This window comes from Quercus robur, chromosome 4 (genome assembly GCF_932294415.1).
Source record: "Quercus robur chromosome 4, dhQueRobu3.1, whole genome shotgun sequence".
In the NCBI taxonomy this organism is placed as follows: Eukaryota; Viridiplantae; Streptophyta; class Magnoliopsida; order Fagales; family Fagaceae; genus Quercus; species Quercus robur.
Genome location: NC_065537.1, coordinates 32,122,930 through 32,140,356, shown reverse-complemented (window position 1 = coordinate 32,140,356; position 17,427 = coordinate 32,122,930). Strand labels below are relative to the sequence as shown.

Genomic DNA, 17,427 nt, shown 5'->3' with positions numbered 1-17,427 from the left:
ATAATTTGGGCTTTTAATTGGGTTTAGTGACTTTATTTGGGGTACTAAAATTAGGTTGTACAAACTTGTGTCTTTGGACTAACATCAAGCTGTTATTTATTTGTTTTACCTTTAAAAAAAAAAAAAAAAAAAAAAAAAAAAAAAAAAAAACTAACTAACATCAAGCTGTATGGTTTATTTGAGTAAAACCAAATTACTCAATAATCTGAATTGGAATACTGAATATAGTGGTTTCCTTTAGTGGAAACTACCATGAAATTTACTATGAAAATCATCTTTATTTTAGTCAGAGTACATGAAAGATTAATGGAGGAACTTTGGTGGCCAATAGAACTTTGGATTTGATCACGTTTACTTGTTAGAAAAATTAAATATTTGATCTGCGTACAGGTTGATATCTAAAATATGATTGAAAATTGCTTTTGGCAGCTAATTTCTGCACTTGGAAGAATATAAAAATGGTCTTGTGGCCTACGAATGTTTGGTGGCAACCAATGTAGAGATTGAAAGGAGTTAGGAAATGCACAAAAGAAAGAATAATGTTAAAAAATATAATCTTATTTACTTACGAAAATAAGTTTAGAATAGGAATGTAGAAGGCCTAAAAATTTTCTGTTAAGGGCCATCCTCTTGCATGGTTAGTTGGTCACATTTTGCTGATGCTCTTGAAGCTTGAATGTTTCTGTAACTCTTTCTTTTCATTTCAAATTTATGGTTCCAACAAGTGTAAACTTTTATTTACCTACATGTTCTTATCTAGTTTGTATGCACTTGTAATGTTTAACTGTCATTTTAATCTTGTATATATATATTGTACGGCACCGAGGTCCCAAGACCCAGATAGGCCCTGGGCTCAGGCCCAATAGCACGGCCCCATCGCCTTAAGCTCTTCTTGAAACTGCCTTAAAAAAATACGAGTTTTGGGCCTCAGTTCCTGAACTATGCTCGGCATAAAACTTCCCGAACAATCAGTGAAACCTTGTCCGGGCGTACCATAGGATGCTCGGGGAGCATCACTACCGAGCAAATTCACCTGAGTTGGAACCAAGTTCCAAGGCCATAATCGTTACATTCCACCCTCACCTAAAACATTCACTTATAACAGATAATATTGGACCTTCAATTGCACTAACAATGGCAGTAATCATGATCTTCCCACTAACTTGAAGCTATAAATAGAAGAAGTTGGGGAAGAAGAAGGGGTTCAGAAAAAAGAGAGAAAAAAGAGTCATTTAGGAAGAGAGTAGGAATATTACTTTGAGTCTCTGTGCCGAGAACGACCCAAAGTAGGAAATCCTGAAGCGCACTTTATAAATAAATTGTGAGCCCAAGTGAGGTTGAGCCCAACAGTCTCATTTCAGGTGCGCATATATATAATTTTGAAGGTGATGGAATGAAAATATATGTAGTCTTATCAGACGTTGGCACAGAAAAATTGGGGTTTTCATAACCTTTTTAATTGTCTATACTCTTTGTAGTATGGAGCCTCGGATCGATGAGGAGCTAGAGATCGTGCACCCTGGTCCCCAAAATTAGTCAATTTTGACATGACAACGATATCATCGATCAGAGGACATTTGAAATGGCAAGGTGAAATATCTTCTAACAACCGCTTTAATTTTTACGTTGTCTTTGGCTTTTAGTTAGCAAGTTCTTTCAAAGTTGTATATCTAGTTCTAACAACCAAAATAATCTTGTATCGATTTTGCAGGACTCGGGCCCACTTACGTGCCGTGGTTGCACTAAGGAGATGGCACACATTCAGATGCAAGATAATCAGGTGATTGACATTATCAAGTTGGTAAGGTTGGAAGGATTGTTTAGGGCCCTTTCCAGAGAGATAGATCATTGTCTAATATCGGCCCTAGTTGAGCGATGGCGGCCGGAGACTCATACGTTCCACCTTCCACATGGTGAGATGTCAATCACCCTACAAGATGTGGAGGTCATTTTCGGACTTCCTATAGACGGTGAGGTCTTGGTTGGGCTGACTGCTGTGGTGGATGGGGATTGGAGTCAATTGTGCATGGAGTTGCTTGGTTTTACTCCGGCGAATGACAACAAAACTTTGGTGGGGCAAAGAATTCTCATCAGCCGCCTTGTTGACGCCATTGCAGAGCCACTACCTCATGACGCGACGAAGATTCAGATACACCAGTATACCACTAGGGGATAAGCTTTTCATGGACAAGTCGGGAGATAGGGTGCATTTGATGTTTTTGGAGTTCCTGCGGAACCTTCGTGATCCGCCACAGTATAGTTGGGGTAGTGGTTGCCTGGCCTGGTTGTACAGAGAGTTGTGTGGGGCAAGCGAGAAAGGGGCATCACAGATTGGTGGGGCGTGCACCTTGGTCCAGTATTGGGCATGGGCAAGGTTGCCATTCTTCTGCCTGAGGATAAAGCCCCCACCTGGATGTGATTATGGCCCATGGCCAAATGCTCCACTTGCATTTAACTAAGTATTTTCTTGATATTTAGTGTGTTATGCAATGTACTCTTCTTACTAACTAAGTGATATTATCTTTTCTTATGTTATTCGCTTGTAACTGTAGGTGGGTGCGGGTGCCAAGCCCGAAGAGTAGGCCATCCAACACGGCCTTGATCCATTATCGCAAGCAATTAGTTAGAATGCAGCCAAACCAAGTAATAATATTCAAAAATTCTGTTTGGTTATGTTAATTTTCCTTAAGAATATGATTGCTTCATCCTTTAACATATCTTTTGTTTTTCCCTTTATCTATGTATTCTCCCTTGTTTCACATTTTAAGATGCTATGATAATTGTTTTTTGTTTCTATTGTAGATTGTGTGGCAGCCATACGAGGAAGACTTCGGCCCAGGGGCGGCGCCACCTTATGGTCAGGGTGGTCCCAGGACCACCTTGACTTGAAAAAAAGAAAAAAATTATACATAATAATTTAAAATTTTATATTTATCTACCTTTAAAAAAAATTTTAGGAACACCCTGAATTTTTTTTATGTCAATAAAATTAAATTTTGATTCATAATTTGAGCAACTTAACAATATATTAGAGTCTTTCAATTTTTTTAATTTTTGCTTTAAGTAAAAGGCTATGCCCCCTAGAAAATAATGACCGGTCCCCAATTCTTTCTAGGATCTCTACTTAGTCCAATAGATAACCCAAAGTCCTCAAATAAAATACTAGTTAGCTCTCCCAATTGTCCAAATGGTTTGTTGTCAATCCAAATATCCAATAGACAATAATCCACACCCTCAAAATACCGTCTTTTACCACTCATTTTCAAACAAAAATTTACTTTTTTTTTTCATCATTCTCAATCTCAAGAAGCCACTGTAAGGTTGAATTTATTCAACCATCTAATTGGCTTTATTCAATGCCAAATTTGCTTGTAATTCAGTATTTAGTAACCTTGTATTTAGGTGGGTTTGATGTAAGGGTAGTGAGTGAGATAGAGTGAAGATTGCTCAAGAGTGTGCAAGAAAACAGAGACTTGCGGCTTGGCCTCGCGGGTGACTTGCGGCTGCAAGCCGCCAAACGCAGCACATGTGCCAAGCATGCTGGAAGGTGAACAGTCATGCAAGCTGGAGCACTACAGGACAAAACAGGACAACTGGCCATACGGTTATCTCGCGACTTAGTCAAGCCGCGAGGTCAAGCCGCGAGCCACCCCTATTTTGTAAAACCTGACGTTTCACATTTCCCTCCCACTCGAGTATAAATACCCCTTTTACCCATGATTGTAATAGAGCTTCCAGAGAGAATTTTGAGAGAGAAACCTTAAAGAAAAACAAGATTGATTCACCCACAATCTATACATTAGAGTCTCTTCAAATTCCTCAACTCTCTTCCTCTCCATTGTCAAATCCTTGAGAGGCATTATACCAAACCTGATTCTCACCATTATCATTACTGTGAGAGAGCTGTTTGGATTTCTAGGAAGCAGTTAGGAAGGAACCAATCTTCATTGGTTGATGCTACGGTCTAATAGCGGAATCTGGGAAGCTAGAAAAGAAAAAGGTTCGGCGCAACCTCGTTGGAGCAAGAAGCTTGGAGGGCTTAGGTGCACTGGGTAGATTAGGCTTGGAGGGTCTATTGCTGTCCATGTATCCCAACTGTATTTTCTAGTGGATTGTTTACCGCTTGGAGGGCGGCGGAGAGGTTTTACGCCGAGGGCTTCGGTTTCCTCTTCGATAACACATCGCGTGGTGTCTTTGTGTTTGCATCTTCCTTCCTCTCTATCTTTGCCTTTTTATTATTTGCTGTGGATTTTGTTTTGTTTTGACTTAGATAGTTTTTAACCAATTCCATATTATAGCTTGTGTTAAGTTTCCGCACACTTGTTGTTTGACATATTGCTTGAATTGGTTAAGTTGTAATTTGAGGGTCTAAACGTTCAAGGGTGTTTATACACGTTTTTGAACGTTCAGCCACCTAGATGATTCTCAAAGAAAATACAAGTAATCCCTACTACTTTTTCTCCTGCTGATACAAGCCCACAGTGCCTTACGTTTCTTTAGTCTCATTGTTGATTGCTCTAAACACATTAACTCTCTTCTCAACAAGGGTAGAAATCAAATAAACTCCTTTCATCTAAAAAAAAAACTATCCATATTTGCTTTCAGTTCTAGCTTCTTCTTGTGTCTGGTTTGTTTGTTTCTTCAACATCATATGGGTATTTAGATTTATGCTTTTTATATATATGATAATGGTCATTTAGTTTTATGAATATGCTTTGTTTATTAAGTTGTTCAATTTATTGTATTGCTATATGATAATATATTATATCTCTTTCCATATCATCATTTTTTTTTTAATTTGAAATTAGGAGCTGAATAATTCATTAAAAAATAAGAAAATTTTCAATATTATGGATAATGATGGGTTGATGGTGCTTAAAATAATAGTATTCAAATTTTTGTATGTGTATTGTAAAATAGACTACCTTTTGTACTTCCATTAATATTTAAAAATATGACAATATATCAAAGTTGATAATTTTTTATTTATAAATTTATGAATTATGATTTTTCTATCAATATTGCAATTTGGCCCCCCCAAGTACGTGTTCCTTGTTACGCCCTGTTCAGCAACACTAACAACAACCATAATTGAACTCCACAAGTTTTATGTTGTAAAACTTTATGCATTTGCATATTTTTTTATTGTTGTTGTTGTTGTTATCGTCAATATATAAAATTTTCTTTTTATTAGATTATGTAATTTATGCTTCTCGAAGAACACCCTGAAAAAATTTCTTGGAGTCGCCACTGCTTTGGCCACCTTCCTGAGTTCTGCGATGCAGGGAGGGATACGTGGACAACAAGGGTGCCGCTTGTGTGTTTCTGCATAGTAGAGAGACACCACCCAAACCGTGTCCTTCGACAGTTTGGGTTGGCATAGGAGCCGTCTGACGATGTTGTGTACGATGATAGACTGCATAGAATAGACTTACGTGGGAAGATGGAAAAGAATTGGAGGGAGGAGCATGGACCGTATATCCTTTCATGGGATATGAGACAACAACAACTTTGTCATGCACCTCCTCAGACTGGTGAGATGCCTCGCTATCATGCCTATTACCGCTGGTACCGTCCGGTCACTCGAAAGTATGTTGACCGCAACAACGCTAAATTAGATATAATGGTAATGTGTTCTAATTAGATTTTATTGCTTGCTTCATTTTTCTTTAATACATGTACGAACGTAGAATCAATTGATTTCTTTTTTTAGCAAATTTGGTTTGATTTGACTGACATCCAATTAAAGACTTTCTGTTACATATAGTATTCTAATAAAACTGTTAGTTCTTAGTTGAGTGTTTGAGTAGATTAATAAGTACTATATTATCAATTCATTAATTGATACATAAATGTCTCAAATCTGATTGTACTAGTTCTTTCTTCATTTCAGATTGAAAGCCATTTAGCGCTGTTGGAGATACTTCCTGAAGGCAGCCGAGCTCACAACCATGTCCGGCGCGTCCTAAATAATGTGGCTGGGCTTAGTGGTGGTCCTGCAGCAAATGGGTAGGCAAACAATGGGCATGAGACTGAACCAGCAACTACTGCAACCCCAAGCACAAGCGTAGCACCTGTAAGTACATTGACCCGTGGTCAGCGTGTTACTGCAAGGCCAAGCACATGCGCAGCTAGGGGCCGTGGTCGGCCTGCTACAGCAAGCCTAAGCACAAGTGCAACTAGGGGCCAGTACAAGTGCAACTAGGGGCCGTGGTCGACTTGCTACAATAAGCACAAGTGCAGCTAGGGGTTATGGCTAGCCTGCTACAGTAAGCCTAAGCACAAGTGCAGCCAGGGGTCGTGGTCGGCATGCAATAACCCCTCGGGTTGTAACTAGTCCTGAGATGCTTGCACCCATCCCGCACGCATCTCCTCAGCTCGAGGTCCCTCCACCCATCCCAGATGCATCTCCTCAGTCCGAGGTCTCTGCACCCGTGGTAGATGCATTCCCTCAGCCTGAGGGCCCTTCACCCACCCCACCTTCGTAGCCTAATTTTGATCTTGGTATTGATCAAAATTTGACCCCTCCTATACTCCTCGAGACACCCTCGTGCCCACCCACCAGCTCCAGTGCACCCATTCCTAGCCTCTACACAGAGCATCATTACCCACCTACCTCATCCTCATCTGACCCTCTAGGACCTCCGATTGGGATTGACACTCTACAGCCATATACTGATGTATCGGACGAGCATTCCCCTCATCAGCCCTCACCGCCATGAGGTAGACCGCAACGCACTAGAAGAGCACCCACTTGTGGGATAGGTGGACACAAAATAGGACACTGAGGCAGCTCTATGGTATGATAACATTAATTACAATGTAATGATATATTTTGTAGTTCACTTTATTCTTATCATTACACCAAATATTGATTGCATGCATCTAATTGAATTTGCAGCACGATAATGAGCCTAAGGATGATGCCTCGCAGCCTCCTCCCCCGCCCAAACATTACACGAGGATTAAAACACGCAAAATTGGTGAACCTTGAGTAAGTGCTAAAGTCATGGAATTTGTTTTCCTTGCTTGAAACCCAACAAAGAAAGTGAAAAACCTTTACTCAGTTGAGGTATATTCTTGGTACTACTGTTTTGCTTTGATTTGGGTTCCAAGTTTACTCTTTTGTTTTGTTTGTTTGTTAGTTTTCTCTACAATCTATAAGAAGCTGTCACTTATTGAGTTCTTCAAATTATTTATTATTGAAGTAAAAATAAAGATTAGATTTAAAAAAAAAATAATTTGCCTGCTGGGTTATAAGTGGTTTGAGATTTTATTTTATTTTATTTTTTGGTTTTTGAATTAAAGTTGCTGTTGGGTTCTTGTGACATGAGTTTGTTTCTCAAGTATCTACTTTAAAATTGAAGCTATAATAGTATAGGTAATTACTAAGACAAAAATAATGATTGGATTTTTTATTTTTATTTTTTATAATTTTTGACCTAACTTAATGGTTGAGTATTTTGTTGTTGGTCATTTTGTACTGTCTTTCATTGTAAGCAAGCCCCAGTTTTTATTTATTATTTTTTATTTATTTATTTATTTATTTATATTTTTTGTCTTAATGAGGATACAATTACCTGGGATAATGGGTTTCTGTGATTTAATTAAGAGATTTGGGTATAAGTCAAAATGGGCACAAGGTTACATAATTTGTCGAGTAATGGCATGGCTTAATTATTGTTTGTTCCTGGGTTATAGGCTTTTTGTCTAGGGCAGCACATGGTTGCTTGATTGGTAGAGTAGCTTGTAGAGGGTCATAAGGAAGAAACACATGGTTACTTGCTCATGGTTTCACTCATATTATGTTTGAACAAGTGCTACTTGCTGGGCTTGAGTGTAGAATTTGCTTTTTTTGCGTCCAAAGAGAAGTGTTTTGCACCCGTGCTGCAGTGCTGTGCTGCTCTTTAATGTTTCTTATTCAGGTTTTGGGATTATACAACACCAAGACCCCAGAGAGAGAGAGAGAGAGAGCTTCTTATATAAGCATCTGAAGTTTGTGATAAAATTATGTTCTGTAGCAACTCTGGGTTGTGAGAAGAGCACTTTAAACGAGCTTCCAAACTTTGTGATATAATTACATTAGATAACAACTTTGGGTTGTCACTTGTGAGTACCACCCAAAAATTCATAAGATTTTTTCAACCTAAAAGTATGTATTCTTATATGCTTTTTTTTCTCCATTAAATGCTACGTAATTAATTCACACTTAGATGAAATTTTACTGCTGCTATTATTTTGTTTTATCTTTCAGAGTGTTTGTACTCATATGGTGCAATACTTAAACTTATGTTCCTTTTTATAAAAAAATGTATGGCAGGTATTGGTTCCTTTGATGAGGGTCTCTGTTACTTTCATGGAGGACTGGCAACTCAAAACTTGTTAGATAATGCAGATCAGCTGCCCTGCTTTCTTTGTTGCAGCTGTTTTTTTGGTGAATATACAGTCAGAAGATTGTAAATAAAATGGGAATCCTTTCACGCAGGTTCAGTATTACTGCTGGCATATATCACTGGAAAGATATTTTGAGAAATTTAAGAGGCGTTTTAAGTTATGATAAGAAGTTTCTTTGTATAATATATGAATCTTCTTCACTGCAGTGCAGTTAGCAGAAAGCCAAACGAGACGATGAGGCTTATCGTAACTACTTTTGTTGGTGTAGTTTTCGGTTTCTTCATAGGAGTATCATTTCCTACATTGTCATTAACTAAGGTACACAGACTTAGAATTCTTTGTCTGGTATATATTCATGTGCTTCAGCTTTTTTTTATTTATTATTATCAAGATGATGGGACATTTTTCACTGTGTAAATTTTGCAGCTGAATCTCCCGCCCAGCATTCTTCCTTCCATGGATCTCTTACATGTGAGGAATCAGGCCATGAAAAGACTTGGCTACCTGTGAATAGTATTAGTAGCCGCTCAACTGAAGCTCAAAATGTAACCAATACATCAAAGGTAACATCCTCTCATACTAGCATTATCAAAAATTTCTGGGGTTACAGGTTTTACTTGGTTTTGAACTTGGCTGAAATTAACAGGTAATCCAATATTTTTTGGAACCAGATCCATAAGCGCATTTGAGATTCTTGCACTTTCCTACTTTCTTGGGAATGCATTTTAGTTGAAGAGATCTGAGTTTTCTGGAAAGAACTCAAAGAACCCATTTGTTGTGAATGTTAAAGTGACACCTTTTTAACTTTACTGCTTGGAATAATATGGTATCGTAATTTATATGATGCAAACATCCAATTTTTTCTTCTCTGTTGACATCTTTCAACTATTGATCAACAAGTAGTGCAGTAGAAAAAACTTTTGGATTTTGAGGGCTGGCCAGGTGAAGATAGTGGATATAATGGTGAAATAGTCTAGAAGAGAAAAATAGGGAATCACTTTTAAGGGAAAAGATACCTTATAAAAAGGGTCATGCTTCCATGACTTTTATCATTCGGTGTGCTTTACATTATTGAATACATGCATGTTAAGTATGATCATGGCGAAATTAGAAATAATGCACGTTGCAAATTCTTAAGAAATAGAAATAAGTCATTTCTATACTTTTGTACTTACTTTTCCTGCTTCATTTATTATTCTGCTGTAGATTTGGGTTCCATCTAATCCTAGAGGTGCCGAAAGACTACCTCCTCAAATTGTTGCAGCTGAGTCAGATTTCTACCTGCGAAGATTGTGGGGTAACCCTAGTGCGGTGTGTATTTTTCTGCAACTTAAATATTCCTTGTAGTTACAAAATTTGTACAATGCCTACAACTTTTTTATTCATATGTGAATATGATGCAATTAAGAATTTCAGAATACCATTTAGTTTAGAGGTTATACCTAGTGCACAAAGCTCTCACTTTTGTCGGGTCTAGGAAAGGTCATGGTAGCCAGTCTTACCCCCCCCAATATATTGGAGAGGCTGATTCCTAGACTCAAATCTGTGACCTGTCGCTTTTTAATGGAAGGCACTTGCTATCGCAACAAGGCTCGACCTTTAGAATGTCATTTAGTTTGGACCAACTAAATTAAATTATTGAAAACTGATTAAAATATGGTGTTTTTGTGAACAAATGTTTTACTAGGATTTGTGACTTGGGATGAAGTGGAGAAGTTGTTTTACATGTGAGAAGTGTTAATGGTGTTATGTATGACCATAACGTAGAAGCTATAATCTTCTTCATCAATGCTTTATCATATATAACTCTCCCCATGTCAGTGTTTGGTGTCATAATGTTTTTAGATTTCACAAAGCTGGTCTCAAATCTGAAGAAAGGAGGACTATTTAGGTCAAGGGCCAGCATAAAATTTAGTCGCATTACATGAATTTTGATCCTTTAGAGAATTGAGTTGAGTACACACAAAGAAATATGTAGGACTTCGTAAGTGAAGAGAATGATATTACTTATATTAAAAAAAAAATGAAGAGAATGATTTTATGTTATAATTTCATACATGATGATAAAATGCATTCATTCATGTCCAGTATAATTCTAATACTTATTGTTCCAGTGAAAACTCTAACAGACAATAATAAAAAAAATTTCTCTCTCTCTCTCTCTCTCCCCGGTTCTGAGGAATCCTAAAATTTGCCACTGATGTTGTGACACTGATGCTTTAACGCCTCTGTTGATTTTTTTTTTTACCCCCTGTAACTGAAAGACATCTGATGTTGGTATATTAGAACATTTTAAAAACATGGAGTGATCAAGTTGGCATTTACAGGACTTAAAAAGCAAACCACGGTACCTTGTAACCTTCACCGTTGGTTATGATCAGAGAATGAATATTGACACGGCAGTGAAAAAGGTCTCTCTCTCTTGCGTTTCTTTTTCTGTGTAATTATGTGTGTGACTGAATATGTTATTCTGGCAGTTTGCAGGAAGAAAGACATTAGGAGTACAGGAAGCCTTCATGTATCATTAATGTAAGGGCTGATGTTTTTGTTATTTATTCTGCTAGGAGGTGAGACTAAGAAGCAAGTAGATGACCATATTGTAGCAAAATGACAATGTTAATTCATTCGGTTTGTGGATTTGTTTTTCTTTTATTCCTGACAAGCATGGGAAAGTCTAGAAATGAAGTTTTGTTTTCTTTTGTTTTGAAAGAGATATTTATGCTTAATCAGTGACTGGTTAACACAAATTAAGGGGAGGAATAAATCGGGGCCCAACACAGACTCTTTGGCTGAAGCTATAGCAATTGCTAACCATCATGATGGAGTTACTGGTACAGAGAAGCAGCATGTGGCATATGATTATGCACTACGACTTGCAATAGGTTACAAGGAGGTAAGGAAAATCTGTCAATTCTTCTTGTAGTTGCGTTCCTTATGCTTTGGATCAAATATCTGAAATATCATGTCTTGCAGGCAGAGAATGTGGTTGCAGAATCACTTGCTGGCATTGCAAACTTGACATCAAAAACTGGTTGGAATCCGCAGACTAAGTTTCATCAAGCAAATAATAAAAACTCTTTATTCCATACTAGTTGGTAGAGTTTACTTCATATCTAGATGTTCTTGCTAACATTAAACATTTTGGTTTGTTATCATCATGTAATTGTATACTTCAACCCTTTATTCTCAGTGTGCTAATATATTATTATTTGATCCACTATTCTTGTCCCCTTTTTATTTCAGTGTCCACTGCTGAATATAAGTTACTGTCCTCCATCAGAAGTTGATCTGTCAAATGGGAAAAACCTGGTGAGAAGAATTCTTTAACTTGTTATTATAGTTGGAGTGTTTATGCAGTTATTTGAAAAATGAGAATGCCACTCCATTTAAGACTGATTACTTCCTGATATAATAACTTTTCTAGGTGATTGTTGTCTACAATCCTCTAGGATGGACAAGAAAGGATGTTATATGGATTCCCATGAGTATTTTCCTTTTATCTATTCCATGTTGTGATCATTATGCATACGAAATTAACAGAAAAGAGGGTTTTTCAGACAAGGGGTCATTTCCAATTGCCTTTGAGGCCTAATGGATCTCCTGCTTCTCTTTTTTCTCTCTCTCTCCTCCCCCCCCCCCCCCCCCCCCCCAAAAGAAAAAAAGATGAAGTACGTGCAATCTATTAGCCACATAAGCATGTATTTTTCAGTGCTTGCATGAATGTGTTTTAGCATGAGCCTTTAAAACGCATTTATGCTTCAAATTAAGTGAAAATATGTTGACCATTTATTTTTCATTCTCTTTCCACTAATTATAACCATAGGAATTGCCAATATACTACAGCAAATCAGGATCTATGTTTATAAGATGTGATGAAAATTTTAGGTACAAAAAACTGATTATATTGATTTACAAAAAAGGGCAAAAGGGAGTCTAATAATAATAGGTGTGTGCGTAGTTATGACTTATGAATTTATGTACTAACTGAGAATCTTACCTAATAGCCTATGTTTTTAGATTGGAATGCTCGGTTATAGAGATAAATGGGTGCCCTAAACAGAATTATTTGGCATAATAGGATCCAAGTTGGTAGCCCAAATTAGTTGGGATTATGGCTTGACTGAATTTAGTTAAATTGTTCGCTTTCCAGTGATGAACCATTATATCCTATTGAAATATTGACATTGTAAAGCATGTCTATTAATATAGTTTTTGGATGAAGCATGACTACTATTTGATATCTATATGAATACAAGGATAATTTTTGTGTATATTTTTCTTGGAGTTACCTGTGTACATTTTTGTTGCTACTGGTTTAATTTATTCTATGTTTCTGTGATAAGGGCATGTATTAGTTTCTTTATACATCATAAGTAGACAAGTGTATTCAATTTCAATATCTCCGTTCATAATTGTGATGTTTCTCTTGTATGCTTTCCTTGTACTTGGGTTGCCTTTTGTGCTTTTTCAATGACTTATTTAGTTGTGAAAAAAAGGTGATTTCTATTTCAGTATCAATTAATCTAATATTTTGCCTACCCTCACTCTGTGGACTGTATATTTGACACTTTTCTTCCCTCTCTGTTCAATCTTAATGCAGCTTTTGACTGCTATATCTACAATTGATGACTTGAACTATCCTGAGACGACAGATACGTATTATATTGTAAATGCACCCTATATATTTTCAGCATGTTGGAAGGTTTGTGTCAATACTTTACTTTTAAAAAAGTTTACTTCTTTTGCAACAAAATGCTTAATGCTCAATCGTTGGCAGGTTGTAAAGCCTCTTTTGCAAGAAAGAACAAGGCGGAAAATCCAGGTTCTGCAAGGTTGTGGAAGAGATTTGTTACTGAAGGTAAGCATGGTTTCCATTTGTATTTAGAAATTTTCTTTTACAACTGCTAATGCTGGCAGAAACATAGTATCATTATTTCAATTGCCATTAAGTTATTTCTTAGTAAGCGGTTCTATACATGGATTTGGCCTCTCTTTTTTGATAATCAAGACGGTGAATTTTATTGAAATAAGCTGAAAAACTACAACAAACAGAAAGCTAAATAGTACTAATCCAGTTTGAATACAAACAAGGACAAAGCCTGATCAAGCTAAAGAAAATTACAAAAACTCTCCCAAGAAGGATAACAAACTGCACTTTTGATTAAACTAGGCAGAAACTACCTTCCCAAAGACAGTAGGAATTGGGGGGTGTTTGATAGTTTATGCAATACGTGATATATGTCTTACAATATTGCTTCACCCCTAATTAACACATGCTATGGCTTAGCTTCTTAGGTAGGTCTAAGTTTTGATAGCAAATTTAATCTCTATATTGCGTCTTGTCTTCAAATCAAGTTGTGTCAAATTTTATAGGTCAAGGCAGTTATTTTTAGGTCCTCTAGTCAATCTGTATGGTGAATTTGGATTTTTCCAGTTTCTGCACCCAACTTATTAATTGTTGGTTGGTACTCTTGTAATGTTAACGAGCAACCTCCCCCCCCCCCCCCCGAGCAATGTAACGGTCTCAACATTTAATCTCTCTTTCTCATGTTGCCTCACCAGCATAGATGGAATTCTTTACTAGTGTATGCAATATGTATGTTCCATTTATTTGACAAGAACATTGTTCACTTGAATTCAGATAATGGATTATGGATCACTCCCACATTTTTGTAGAAGAGAGGGCTCTGGATCGTCCAAGCATTATAGAAATGAGGGCACTGACAACTGTTTCTCATTGGACCATGCATTCCATCAACAACTCTATAATTATATCAATCAGCAAGCTTTGTCTAAAGAGTCAACTTCACCATTCAAACTCAGGGGTCAATGCATGTAGATTTTCCAGAGCCAAACCCAGAAGACACCGAGATCATGAAGACCATTCAAACTGAATTCCACAAGTTAGGAGCAAATGTAGCAGTGAAGGTTCCTGCGGCTCTGCAGGAATCACTATCATCGGATCAATGGCAACCTGGTTTTCTCTTAAATTTTATTTGGCAATAGATTGTGTCCTATTTATGTATATATATGTTTTTGGATTCAATTCGAGCTTGAAATTGTAGGAGCACTTCCATTATTTTCTTCTAGAGTTGGTTCAGTTCCATCATCGGATATAAAGAATGGCAACTCTGAGGCGGTTGGAGGTGACCCCAAACCATGTTACAATTGTTTGGGGAGAGATACAATTGCAAATGCTGCTGCTTGGGTTGGTCCTGCTGTAGTCAATCTTTGGGTTGCACATGGTATATATTTTGGGTGTTTGTATATGTTTGAGATTTAGTTAATTTGTTTAAAAATAGGATCTAACAGTTGTTTGTGATCTTTGTGTTTGATAGGGTTAGGGTTCTATGGCATTACTAATCAGAGAATAGGGTCAGGAACTATAATTGATGAGGATGGTACAATTTTAACATGCGCTCATGTTGTGAATGATATTCAAGGCATGGGGGGTGCAGTCAAAGGAAAGGTCAGTGTCTTTGGCGCTTTGTATGTCTTGTCTCCCTTAATAACTTGTAATAATGATTTTTTCTAGTAGTTTTGGTTCAGCATTCAGCGATGCAAATGGTTGACAGTTGAAATCTGATGGATAAGTAGATGTGTGGATAGTGCATGCATTGATTGTTTGTCTTTGCCTATGTTATCCCTGAGTGTATAAGTAGGGAAAAAGTTAAGTTTTGAACTTTCAGTACGATGCATGCTGTTGCTTTATCAGTTTCTTTATATATAGGACTCATCATTTCTCTGTTTATTTAAGTTGTTTAGAATTTTAAGATATCATTGAATAGTTTTAGTACTGAGGTATACACCTCATATTGATGTCTGAACAATTGTTGCAGGTTTGTGTGACTTTGCAAGATGGTCAGGCATTTGTGGGTACAATTGTGAGTGCTGATTTACCTTCTGATGTTGCAATTGTAAAGATACATTCAAAATCCCCGCTTCCGACTGCAACACTTGGTTCTTCCAGTAAGCTTCGTCCTGGGGACTGGGTTGTTGCTATGGGATGTCCATTCTCTCTTCAGAATACCATTACAGCTGGTATTGTAAGGTATTCAGAATAAATTCACATTACAAAATTTCTATGTACTTTTATCCATTATATGTGTGTGTGTGTGTTAATGAAACTATAAGTTACTGATTCTTAATGCCTTCCGTCATATTGTTCCCTCTGGATGTAGTTGTGTTGACCGTAAAAGTAGTGACATAGGCCTGCTTGGAATACATAGAGAGTATTTACAGATGGATTGTGCAACTAATGGGGTAAGACTGGGTGTGCACGCACACGTGTCCTTAAGAGAATTTAAAGTTGAGATGGTTGAAGTGGTTTTCATTTAAATTTATGACCCTAAGGGGATGCACGATCAGTTAGGGATCGTGCCTCATAAAATGAATATGTGTGTGTGTAGCTTGGAGGCTTTGTTACATACTTGACATTTATTTTTTCTACTTAATATGGCGTAGGGAAATTCTTGGGGGCCCCTTGTCAATGTTGATGGAGAAATTATTGGTGTAATTAGTAAGGGATTGGCTGCTGTTGATGGAGTGAGTTTTGCTGTACCGGTTGATTCGGTCTCTAAAATTATACAGTATTTCAAGAAAAGTGGGTATGTTCTTATATTTTTGCATGGGACTACTTATTTTAAGCATAAAATTAGATACTTAATTGGAAATTCAGTTTGTAGTCTTAACATGGAATAATTCATTTACCGTCAGATTTTATATCTTGAGTGAGCGTGCTTGCAAAAGTTTGTTTGATGAAATATTGTCCACATTATATCAAACCCTTCATTTTCTCATTGTGTGTCAAGATACTTCCAATTTATACATTTGGATTAAGTTTTGCCACTGTCCTATGGATCAGTGGCGTCTTCACCTCCCTTAAGTTTGGTATGGGTGGGGTTGGGGGTTTGTGTTTCCCTTGTGTGTGAGTAAATTTCTGAAGGAAAAAAATGAAGAAGAAAAAGTGTGGATTAAGTTGCATAGTACATACCTGTAGCTCCCAATTGATGAGTAAACGATAGACAACTCTGATTCTTCCCCCAGTCAATAGGAGCTACTTGTGCTTAAAATTTCATAGATGCTTCTGTCACAAGAGGTATTGATGAAATTTCTATACATGACAATCTCTCTCTCTCTCTCTCTCTCTTTGTGGTTATTAGAGCATTGGCCTATGAGCTACATATTGGTAGGCTTAAACCCCCTTTAAGGTTTTATTCTAAGCTTCTTCTCATGTTGTTTATTCACTTACTTTGCGAAAGAGCACTAGCTGAAATGACACTTTCTCACAAAAATGAGTGGAGGGGGAGGTTGTTGGTTTCAAAATACTTTTTTTGGGTTTTAGGTAAATAAAAAATTGTGGTTTCAAAATGTATGGGTGCACAAAAGGAAGGATATTATTCTAGGTTTCTTGTATGATCCCAAAAGTCTTTTTAAGATTCATTTGAAAGCATCTACTTATCCCCAAAAAAGAAAAAGAAAAAAAAGATTCATTTGAAAGCATCACAACTGTATGTGCGCACCTAATAGATGGTAATCTTGTGCAGAAGGGTGGTTCGACCTTGGCTTGGACTGAGAGTGGTTGATGTTAACGAGATGATCATTGCACAACATAAAGTAAGAGGGAATACGTTTCCAAATGTCAATAAGGGTGTTCTCGTACCTATGGTATGTCCTCTAATTGTTTCCTCCCCCAATCTTATTTTATAAAACAAAATGAAAAAAGTATTTTATGAGACGGTTTTATGAAACCCCCCTCTCATAACATGTGTGGGTCCCATATGCTATGAGAGGGTGGTCCCATGAGATACCCTTTTATATTATAATGTACTTGGCCATGTTTTATGAAGGGTTATATGTTATACTTGAAAATATATCTAAGATCACAATAATTTGTTCTTTTTGGGTGATGCATGTTTTATTAATTTCTATACTTATTTGCAAACTTACTCTTTAGATTCTTATCTCAATGGAGTTTTGCTGGCTACATGTAGGGTTTACAATCATTGGTTTGTAGAAACTGGGATGAATATA

The 17,427-nt window shown here is 37.0% G+C and overlaps 1 protein-coding gene and 1 long non-coding RNA gene across 2 annotated transcripts; both read left to right on the top strand.

Annotated features, from left to right (window-relative positions):
• The first annotated feature begins 8,313 nt into the window (after positions 1 to 8,313).
• Positions 8,314 to 10,827, top strand: LOC126721142 (uncharacterized). Its single transcript, XR_007653846.1, has 5 exons — positions 8,314 to 8,485; positions 8,601 to 8,712; positions 8,821 to 8,957; positions 9,601 to 9,705; positions 10,722 to 10,827. It is a non-coding gene; the product is annotated as an uncharacterized LOC126721142 (long non-coding RNA).
• Positions 10,828 to 12,988: 2,161 nt separating this feature from the next.
• LOC126721752 (putative protease Do-like 14) lies at positions 12,989 to 17,427 on the top strand. Its single transcript, XM_050424812.1, has 9 exons — positions 12,989 to 13,096; positions 13,172 to 13,252; positions 14,036 to 14,123; positions 14,234 to 14,297; positions 14,401 to 14,639; positions 14,733 to 14,863; positions 15,234 to 15,445; positions 15,859 to 16,001; positions 16,941 to 17,427. The coding sequence occupies exons 1-8, from the start codon at positions 12,989 to 12,991 to the stop codon at positions 15,908 to 15,910; spliced, it is 975 nt and encodes a 324-aa protein (XP_050280769.1). The 3' UTR covers positions 15,911 to 16,001; positions 16,941 to 17,427.